The sequence below is a fragment of the Rhinoderma darwinii genome, chromosome 13, assembly GCF_050947455.1.
Source record: "Rhinoderma darwinii isolate aRhiDar2 chromosome 13, aRhiDar2.hap1, whole genome shotgun sequence".
Classification (NCBI taxonomy): domain Eukaryota; kingdom Metazoa; phylum Chordata; class Amphibia; order Anura; family Rhinodermatidae; genus Rhinoderma; species Rhinoderma darwinii.
This window is the reverse complement of record NC_134699.1, coordinates 54,823,780-54,835,308: the sequence shown is the minus strand read 5'-3', so window position 1 is coordinate 54,835,308 and position 11,529 is coordinate 54,823,780. Positions and strand designations below refer to the sequence as shown.

General features: G+C 40.9%; 1 protein-coding gene across 9 annotated transcripts in view; it reads right to left on the bottom strand.

Moving 5' to 3' along the window:
- The window catches only part of PCTP (phosphatidylcholine transfer protein), a 94,996-nt gene that overhangs the window by 14,157 nt on the left and 69,310 nt on the right, over nt 1-11,529 (bottom strand). For 5 of the 9 annotated variants that reach the window (XM_075846519.1, XM_075846525.1, XM_075846524.1 and 2 more), the window contains exons 2-5: nt 4,502-4,619; nt 3,473-3,552; nt 2,221-2,392; nt 2,046-2,113 (exon numbers count right to left, since the gene is read on the bottom strand). In XM_075846519.1, the coding sequence (XP_075702634.1) occupies nt 2,046-2,113; nt 2,221-2,392; nt 3,473-3,552; nt 4,502-4,619 (438 nt within the window). Of the gene's footprint in view, nt 1-683; nt 837-2,045; nt 2,114-2,220; nt 2,393-3,472; nt 3,588-4,501; nt 4,620-11,529 lie in introns of those variants that run through there. The other 4 variants (XM_075846522.1, XM_075846520.1, XM_075846526.1 and 1 more) reach the window with 4 other exon arrangements.

The following is an 11,529-nucleotide window of genomic DNA, read 5'->3' as shown; positions in this document are numbered from 1 at the left end:
CAGCCAATGACACAGAGGTATTCTTTGCAGCATGAGATGGTGCATTGTCATGCATGAAGATAATTTTGCTACGGAAGGCACGGTTCTTCTTTTTGTACCACGGAAGAAAGTAGTCAGTCATAAGCTCTACGTACCTTTCAGAGGTCATTTTCACACGGTCAGGGACCCTAAAGGGGCCTACCAGCTCTCTCCCCACGATTCCAGCCCAAAACATGACTCCGCCACCTCCTTGCTGACGTCGCAGCCTTGTTGGGACATGGTGGCCATTCACCAACCATCCACTACTCAATCCATCTGGACCATCCAGGGTTGCACGGCACTCATCAGTAAACAACACGGTTTGAAAATTAGTCTTCATGTATTTCTGACCACACTGCAACCGTTTCTGCTTGTGAGCATTGTTTAGGGGTGGCCGAATAATAGCTTTATGCACACTTGCAAACCTCTGGAGGATCCTACACCTTGAGGTTCGCGGGACTCCAGAGGCACCAGCGGCTTCAAATACCTGTTTGCTACTTTGCAATGGCATTTTAGCAGCTGCTCTCCGAATCCTATTAATTTGTCTGGCAGAAACCTTCCTCATTATGCCTTTATCTGAACGAACCCGTCTGTGCTCTGAATCAGCCACAAATCATTTCACAGTACGATGATCACGCTTAAGTTTTCTTGAAATATCCAATGTTTTCATACCTTGTCCAAGGTATTGCACTATTTCACACTTTTCGGCAGCAGAGAGATCCTTTTTCTTTCCCACATTGCTTGAAACCTGTGGCCTGCTTAATAATGTGGAACGTCCTTCTAAAGTAGTTTTCCTTTGATTGGGCACACCTGGCAAACTAATTATCACAGGTGTCTGAGATTGATTACAATGATCCAAAAGACACAATTCCATGAGTTTAATAGAAAAACTAATAATTAAATGTTTATGACACTTAAATCCAATGTGCATAATAATTTGGAACACCGTATAATGCCCTCCATAGCTGGCATATACACCGTTTGGGGCATTGTACTGTATGGGGCAGCTATGGGCGGCATTATACTGTATGAAGCAGCTAAGGAGGGCATTATATTGTATGGGGTGAATTATATTGTATGGGGTGCATTATACTGTATGGGGGCATTGTACTGTATGAGACAGCTATGGGTGGCAATATACTGTGGGGGCAGCTATGGGGGCATTATACTGTGTGGGGCAGCTATGAGGAGCATTATACTGTGGAGGCATTCATAGGGTCTGTCGGGCAAGGCGGCTGGCCATAGATGTGTGCAGGGGTCTTTGGTGCTGGGGAGAAGTAGGGGGCCCAAGCTGAATCCATGCACCAGGGCCCATGATTATTTAGCTACGCTCCAGTATGTAGTCATGGTCTGGCGGTATTATTCAGTAATCATATAGTAGCATTATTCAGTCACTATGTGGTGGTAATATGTGGTCATGGTGTGGAGGTGTTATGGGGCATTTTACTGTGGGGGCAGCTATGGGGAGCATTATACTGTGGAGGCATTCATGAGGTCTGTCGGGAAGGTGTGGAGGTGTTATTCAGTAATAGTATGGTGGTATTAGTCACTGTGTTCATTGGTAATATTGGCTTCGTTATACAAAGTTTTGTTAAGTAACAGTATGGTGATATTTGTTCCTTGTACAGTGGTATTTTGTGGTAACTACATCACTGTATAATTTAGCGCTATATAATCATACTTAGAAAATTGTCTTATAGCTATGTGGTCTTAGAGACTTGCACCGTCACTGGAGCCCACACATTCGAGCAACAAGCGGGGGCAGATGCTAAATTTGCCCTTTGGCTAATGGACTCTAGTTACACCACTGTATGCCACCCCTTCTGACACCTCTTGAATAGTGAATTAGTTATAGCATAAATTATTATCCTTGTAGGAAATAACTGGCATAGCTACATAAGAAAACAGGGATGCCAAGGCTACATCAGAAGCTGCTTTATATCCATCTATGGAACTATACCATCATAAACTACAAAAAAAAAACATGTGATAACACGCTTATAAAAATATATAACCGAAAAAATTACCTTGGCTGCCCAATTAATAAGCCAGGAAGGGATCATGCCACCTGGATTATCGAAGTAGTACATGAAGACTGAAAGGTAAATAAAAATTGGGCAATGAAAAGAGAGTTTTACGAGCTAATTTTATTGTGACATTTCAGACTTTCACTGCACCGGCGCCCGCCCCAACACTTTTTACCTTTACAGCCATTGTGGTCATCACTTTCTATTGCCAAGCTCTGTTTGTAGCCGTTGACCCTGATAATTCCTGACTTCTCTGGACAATTTGGAACGGATACACTCTTAGCCAAAATGACAAAGATCTTTCTCCCATCTATGTCTAAATCCCTCCGATCTCGAACATATACGTACTTTATTCAAATTTAAGGAAAAAAAACATATATTCGACGTAATCATTTATATAAGTGATCCAGATTGTACAATAAGTCAGTTTTTAAATCAATGTATCAGTTGAGGGCACAAGGACGTCGTAGATTGCCCACTACACTCTTCCACCCCGGGATTTCCACCTAGGAGCCAGACCCGAGAGCCGCTGCGTCAGAGTGACTACCGCTCTGGCAGATACTAGCCACTTTGTCCTCCGTCAGCTCTACCTGACTTTTATAGGGGGTCACCACCATCGGACATTGATGTTCCAGTTAGTTTAATATAAAGGTGTCTGGATGGAATGCATAATTATTTGTTGTTTCCGGAAGTCATGACCAGAGAAAAATGTCACCTTTTGAAATGCTACATTCTAAAAGGTGAATTATTATTATTTTTTTTTTTAATTTTTAGTCATCCCCAAAAGATTTTGTTTCTTTCTTTTGGGACACATAGGGCTTTCTTATAATTAAAAATTGAAGCCGGAATCTACTCTATTTATGTATTATTTGTTTTACTATAGGAAAATATTTTATATGTGTTCCCTGCTATCCCTATGTACAGATCACTAACAGTGATGTAATGGTAACCTTCTATTAGATCAGTGTTACCAGTGGCCTGTATAGCCAGACATGCAGATCATGTCTCCTCAGCATCCCTCAGGGCCCCCACTACATAGGGAATCTCTGTGAGGTCATTGCTGACATCACAGGGTTCCCTTGCAAGTAGTGGCTTCTGTATTTGGGAACACAGTGTTTAATTTGATAGCTGTGTTTAGGGTTTTTTGTGACAGGAAACGGATTATTTCAGTTCCCTGTCACAGTACAGGATCGGGCTGTCAGTGTGACAGCCCGATCCTGCTGATGGCAGTTTGTGCAGGAGCGTACAGTGCAATCAAACTTAGCACATAAATTAACGGTGCTGCACGCACAAAAGGACCAGTCCATTAGCCGTTAATTTACGTGGTGTGGGCGGGAAGCGGTTACTGTGGTGAATTGCTTGTAGTTTACCAACTTCATTCTATAAAAATGATCAACTTAGTTTTCAAGATAAATAGAAAAGGATACATCTCTGTTAGACAAAGGGAATGGATATTTCACTTCCCAGTATATCACCTTGTCTTCTCCAGTTTGGTCTTCATGTAGGGCTATATCATTAAAGGAATAGTATTCAGCAATATCTCTGACAGCAGAGGACGGGGAAAAAAACACAGCAATTGGAATATATTTATTATATTTTCTGGTCTAAGAATGATTTTACGGCGCAGTATTACTAACCACGTGTTTTACACATAAAGGAAGAAATACCCTAGAAATAAAGAACTTACAGGTCAATCCAGTCTGGCCTTTTTGTGCCAAAATAAAACTTTTGTTTTTTTTTGGGCAGGAGGGTCTGTATTTTTTGGGGTATAATAACTATATATATATATATATATATATTCATATTCTTAAGTTCTTTATTTCTACTGGCATAGCCTAATATATATTCCTAAAATATATATATATATATATATATATATATATATATATATATATATACACACATACATACATACACACATACACACACACAGTATATATATTTATTTATTCATTATATATATATATTTTCTTAATGAGGAACTATCATCAGGGAATCATGCTGGTTTTTATTTTAAAAAGAATAACCCCCCCCCCCCCCCCCCCCCCACCAACTAATTTAAAAAACGCACATTATGTAAATAGGCTGACTCAGCGGAAGGAGTTGGCATCTAACTTTAGGTAAAGCTGCTCCGGTCATGCCCAGCGGCTCTTCCCGTAAATCCCTGCAGCATACCGTGGAAAACACGAGATCTCCCTAGTCTGATCTGTACCTAGGGCCCTACTGCCACAATGCGGACTACACGTGGTGTATTTATTGTGGATTTTTATTGAGTAATCCGCAACAGAGTACAGAACATAAAGGAGGCTTAACAAAAACCCCATTCACACACACTGGAAAACAACCAGTGCGATTTAAGGGCATCCTGCAAATTTTTACATAAAAATATACATAAAAACTGCTAACAAAAAGGTATACATAGGTCTGAACATGAAAGGCAAGTGGATTGCACAGACCTTTTACATACTGGTCCCATTTCTTCCTGTAATCTAAATCCATGTACACATCGGCACAAAGCTCTGGTGGACAATCGGCCAGACCACCATAGATTTTATATTCATAGAGTCCCGTTTTCTGTAAAATATAACCATCATTAGAAAATTAAAACAGGATCCTCAAATAATCACAAAATGGATATATAGTCTTTTTAGGAGCATAAAAAAAACAACCTCTGGGACCCGCACTTATCTCTAGAATGAAGTCCCCTAAAACCTGTTCTACCGCTCCGTGTTCCGGCTGATGCGTGTGATTCCTGACCATGAATTACGGAAACAGCGTAGCTGGCTGAGCTACGCTGTTTCCGGAAGCCCCATAGAACTGAATGGTAGTTAAGGAAACAGCGTAGCTCGCATGCTGCGCTGCTTCCGAAACTGCCAGTCACTACTATGGGGCTTCCGGAAACAGCGTGGATCATTGCCTTGTATTATCTCGCCTCTTCCAGTTTCATTTTCTTTATGGACTGTGAGACATTGACTTCCGGGACTTGTTACTATTTAGTAGAATACAATTAGCCCTCTATTGACTCAAAATTTCCAGTGCCACTGGCAACCACACAAGCCAAGAACATAACTGAACAACCGCCAAGCTTAACAGCTGGCAAGGCAATTGTAGCCAAATTGGCACACGGATCAATCAATCCTGTCACAAAAGCAGGTGATGTCACTAAATAAACAGTAATTGGAGGTTCTGTAAAAGTTGGAGACCAACCTCAACCGAAAAATATTAGCAGTGTAATCCCTCCAGTAGGGATGTCACGATACCAGAATTTGGACTTCGATACCGATACTTCGTTTAGTATTGCGATTTCGATACCAATTCGATACTTTGCCAACTGTAATATAAAAAAAGAAGTTCTTCCATTTTCTGATGTGAGGCGCGTGGTGTGATGATGAATTTAACCTCCATGTGCCTCACATTACTAGTAATTAACCCCATCATGTTTCTCAATCATAACGGGTTAATGTGTGAGGTACATGATGGGGTTAATTACTATTAATGTGAGGCACATGGAGGTTAAATTCATCACACCTCGTGCTTTACATTAATAAGGGAAAGAAGTTTTTATTTGTATTTTTTTACAGCGTACACATCATAAATGCCGCAAATAAATAGTTGTGCAGGTTATTACGGCCGCGCCAATACTGAATATGTGTATATTTTATGTACGGAGACTTATTTGAATGTTTATTGTAAAAAAGGTGTGTGTGTATTTTTTTAAATTTAATATTACTTTATGTTTTTACTTTATTTTTAAACTTTAATGTACTGGCATATATCAGATATATGGCAGTACATTAGCCTATGTATGTATAGAACACAGGCAGTTGTTTGGACATACCTCAGTATGCCCGAACAGGAAATATGGTAAAACAGCCCTGGGGTCCTTCAATAGACCCTGGGCTGTCTGGCCATATATGGTATGGACCTCGATCGCGTCACAGGAATTCCCTGTGACGCGATCCAGGGGCATCCCTCCTTCTCATTTTCCCCTTAATGCTGCAGTCAGCTTTGATCGCAGCATTCAGGGGAATAGCGGCGGAGATGAGAGGTTTCTCCGATCTCCACCGTTATAGAGCGGGGCTGCAGCTGTGTAATATAGCCATTGCCCCGCTCCTGATAAGTGCGCGCGGTCAGCCTGAGGAGATGCGGCCGGCGCTGCACTAATGAGCGCAGGCACGGAGGACAGAACATGGAGGTGTTTTGCAGAGCGCCCGCCATGTTATGTCTTCCGTGGCGCCGCTCATTAATGCAGCCTAGAAAACTCTTAACTCGAGGACAATATTCATAAGGGATTATAATTGAAATGCTCCAACTAATAATTACAATGGGGACCTCTGTCTTTCATCAGATTCTTCCTATAAAGAGCAATAAAGGAGTAGAAAATCTGTTGCCTTCTTTTAGGAACAGTGCCACTTTTGTCCAGTGGTTGTATCTGGTATTACAGTGTAGTTCCATTCAAGTGAATAGAGGCTCAGCTGCAATTCCAGACACATCTCATGACATTGGAGAAAGCAGTTGTAATCAGAATCGGACCAGATGTATAATATCCAAAGAAGAAGCAGTCTATATACTCTTTCAGGCCACATAAAAGAAAAAAAAATGACAAAAATGTAATGGCCTTTTTCAGTACAAATAAGTAAAAACATGATACAAGAGGAGTACGATGGATACATAGAAGCTGTATCTTGCTCTGAAACCTGAACCCGTCAGGTCAACGGGACTGACGGCTTTGGTTACAGTGGGTCCTGCGGGTCAGCTGTTATCAATCACATCTAAGTACATAACTTAGATGTGATGGATAACAGCTGGATCCTGTGTGTTGGAGACAACAGGACCCGCTGACACTGAACCCGTCAGCCCCGCTGACTGACGGATTCGGATTTCAGTGCAAGATGCAGCTTCTATGTATACATAGAAGCTGTATCTCAAAAAGTAAAAATTTTTTTTTTTTTTTAGAAAAACAAAATTACAAAAGTTGCACAAAATACTAAAATACGAGGTTCAGTAAAAATAAAAATAAAAGGGCTTCAAAGGTTTACATAGCCTATTAGCAGAGGATGTGCATCATTCTAAATAACCACATAGGGGTCATGTCATTCATAATTATTATATTACACAAAAATTTGTGATAGCTTATTAATATTAATGTGACGTTTAGAAATTGTATGTAATACTCTATTGCAATTTTTCACCAATAAACACTGAATATATCGTCTAAATTTTACCACTAACATAAAGCCCAATGTGTCATGAGAAAACAATCTCAGAATCGCTTGGATAGGTTTAAGCATTCCGACGTTATTACCACATAAAGTGAAATATGTCAGATTTGAAAAATGGGCCCAAACTAGGCTGCGTCCTTAAGGGGTTAAAAACAGACTAATCAATGACTCTCTAAAACTTATTTAGCGAATCTACATCTACCGAACATGAAACATGTAGATTAGAAATCTGGATATTTTGTTTTTCAATTTATTTTTTGCATTGTGCAGCTGTTCTACCCGAATGATGTTTTTTTCTAAAGCCGTACAAGAATTCCAGGCCCCCAGCAGCTTTTCTAGGGGTTGAAGAATGTACTGACGTAAATAGGATTTAGTACCGACATTTATAGAAGCTACAACTACTGCAGTTTATTAAATCCATCAGAGGTGGAATATATTATTTTTTCAGCCATCTGCATTTTCTGGATATATTATTTTTATGCCATTCCCCAATAATCATAAATAGTTTTATGCATTTATTATACATACTCACATGGTTATGGCGGATACCAAATTTGTCTAAATGACTTGGTATCTTACAATTAAAGGGGTTAACCCATGAATCATTATCCTACCAAAGGTCTGAAATGCTATTGATAACTAATTTAAAGTAATTTGCACTGTTTCTAGCATTAAAAAAAACAACTCATTTTTTCTTCCCTGTGTTCCCCTTGGTGCTGCAGCTAATCTGAGCTGCTGAGATTGGGGGTGGGGCATTGAGCACTATCAGCCGCAATTTTCCGTCCGCAATTCCAGACAGAAAATACACAGCAATTCCGTTATGTGTGGACAAGCCCTAAAAGAGATAGTCTTAAGGCTTTTTACATGGGCCAATTATCGGGCAAATGAGCATTCACATGAATGCTCGTTCCCGATCATTGTGATGTGTAAACGGCAACGATCAACCGATGAACGAGAAAACACTCATACATTGGCTGATTGTATCGTTTACGCAGCATGAAATATTATCGTTCTCGGCAGCACGTCTCTCTGTGTAAACAGGGAGACGTGCTGCCGACATGATGGCAATGTATAGTGACGAGAGATCGTAGTATGAAGCGCTCGTCCCCATATATACAGTGAAGGAAATAAGTATTTGATCCCTTGCTGATTTTGTAAGTTTGCCCCCTGTCAAAGACATGAACAGTCTAGAATTTTTAGGCTAGGTTAATTTTACCAGTGAGAGATAGATTATATTAAAAAAAAAAAAAAACAGAAAATCACATAGTCAAAATTATATATATTTATTTGCATTGTGCACAGAGAAATAAGTATTTGATCCCTTTGGCAAGCAAGACTTAATACTTGGTGGCAAAACCCTTGTTGGCAAGCACAGCAGTCAGACGTTTTTTGTAGTTGATGATGAGGTTTGCACACATGTTAGATGGAATTTTGGCCCACACCTCTTTGCAGATCATCTGTAAATCATTAAGATTTCGAGGCTGTCGCTTGGCAACTCGGATCTTCAGCTCCCTCCATAAGTTTTCGATGGGATTAAGGCCTGGAGACTGGCTAGGCCACTCCATGACCTTAATGTGCTTCTTTTTGAGCCACTCCTTTGTTGCCTTGGCTGTATGTTTCGGGTCATTGTCGTGCTGGAAGACCCAGCCACGAGCCATTTTTAATGTCCTGGTGGAGGGAAGGAGGTTGTCACTCAGGATTTGACAGTACATGGCTCCATCCATTCTCCCATTGATGCGGTGAAGTAGTCCTGTGCCCTTAGCAGAGAAACAACCCCAAAACATAATGTTTCCACCTCCATGCTTGACAGTGGGGACGGTGTTCTTTGGGTGACCTTGCGGGCACTGCAGGATTTTAATCCATTTCGGCGTAATGTGTTACCAATGGGTTTTCTTGGTGACTGTGGTCCCAGCTGCCTTGAGATCATTAACAAGTTCCCCCCGTGTAGTTTTCGGCTGAGCTCTCACCTTCCTCAGGATCAAGGATACCCCACGAGGTGAGATTTTGCATGGAACCCCAGATCGACGTCGATTGACAGTCATTTTGTATGTCTTCCATTTTCTTACTATTGCACCAACAGTTGTCTCCTTCTCACCCAGCGTCTTACTTATGGTTTTGTAGCCCATTCCAGCCTTGTGCAGGTCTATGATCTTGTCCCTGACATCCTTAGAAAGCTCTTTGGTCTTGCCCATGTTGTAGAGGTTGGAGTCAGACTGATTAATTGAGTCTGTGGACAGGAGTCTTTTATACAGGTGACCATGTAAGACAGCTGTCTTTAATGCAGGCACCAAGTTGATTTGGAGCGTGTAACTGGTCTGGAGGAGGCTGAACTCTTAATGGTTGGTATGGAATCAAATACTTATTTCTCTGTGCACAATGCAAATATATATAATTTTGACAATGTGATTTTCTTTTTTTTTTTTTATATATAATCTATCTCTCACTGGTAAAATTAACCTAGCCTAAAAATTCTAGACTGTTCATGTCTTTGACAGTGGGCAAACTTACAAAATCAGCAAGGGATCAAATACTTATTTCCTTCACTGTAGCTCCTTGTGACAGGAGCAAACGAGCGCCGATCAATGAGCTGTCTCGTTGATTGGTACTCATTTACAGGCCCATGCAAGAGGACCCTTTGGCCGAATTCCCACGTAGCGTAAATACTGTCGATTTTCCGCAATGCAAAAAATTCACAGCATATTACAGTAGCAGCAGAGTGGATGAGATTTGAATAAATCTCATCCACACGCTGCATAAAAAATCTGCCGGAAAACCATTCAGAAATTGACCTCCGGTGTGACCGCACCATGTCAATCTATGCTGCGAATCGATGCTCTTCTGTTGCGGGTTTTCCACATTGAATTCAACAGGGAGTTAAAACTTTTTGTGGAGGAAGAACCTGCAATTCTGCCGCAAAAATCACAACTCAGAAAAAAAAATTATACTTACCCAGAACTCTCTGCTCCTGCATCCAGCCTGGCCTCCAGGGATGACATTTCATCCCATGTGACTGCTGAAGTCAATCATCGGCTGCAGCGGTCACATGGGATGAAACATCATCCAAGGAGGCCGACCTGCAGGACGTCAAAGGGACGTGTCACCATGGCTACGGGTAAGTATAGACTTTTTTTTTTTTTTCATGTGCAGTTTCCGCAGCGGACATTCCGGCTGAAAAACTGCACCACAATTTGGTGTGGATTTTCGGCTGGAATTTCCTGCGGGAACCAGGGCGGATACGCTGTATACTTTTACGCAGCATATCCCTCCCTGTGTGAACATGGTCTTAGTCTGGTCAAAGCTGCTGAATCACTGCGAGGATATTTGGTTGAAGGCAGTTGGTCTAAATTACCTTTATTGTCCGTATAGAACTACAGATCCCAGAAAGTCCCTTGGGCTCAATGTTCTGGTCAGGAAATACTGTTGAAGCTATCAGCTCCACTACTCCCTGGTACTTACGTCAGCAGGAACTGAATATTTCCTGCTGCCTGGTGAACCCATCATAAAGCTCTATAGCGGAGGTTCACATTCACGTCGGCTGCTTACAATATTTTCTATGATTATTATAACCTAATATATATATAAAAGTATATATATATATATATATATATATATATATATATATATATATATATTTCACCGTACTGTTAATTCATTGGTATATGTTATATAATGGAAAGAAACACCCGGTGCAAGTCTATCTGGAAATGTTACAATGGGTTACTGGAGAAGATCTTCAGAAGACTCGAAGGTCGATATATCACAGGACGATATACGGCTGTGACGTTGAGAACTTTTAATGAATCATTACTTTCCCTCCCATTTCCCTTTCACACGAACCAGGATGACCTGTATGTTTGCATTCTCTATATTTGTTCCTCAAAGGAAAGAACAGCCCAAGAAATAGGACATCGACATAGCAAAAGTCAAGAGGCTCTGCTTCCCTAACCTGAACTCCATCCTTTGATATTACAGACTTTTAAGATCATTCTCCTACACGAAGGATGACTGAAATAATACGTATGGCACGGTTAGGGTAAGTTCACACGTAGCGTAAAAGCTGCGGATTTTCCGCAACATATTTCATTGCGGAAAATCCGCAGCATTATAGAGCGGCAGCAAAGTGGATGAGATTTGCACAAATCTCATCCACACGCTGCGTAAATTATAGGAAAATTGTGGACATTTATGGCATATCCACAGGTGATATCCATCAAAAGTCAGATAGATGCGGGTCCAACCTCTGGGACCCGCACCTATCTCTA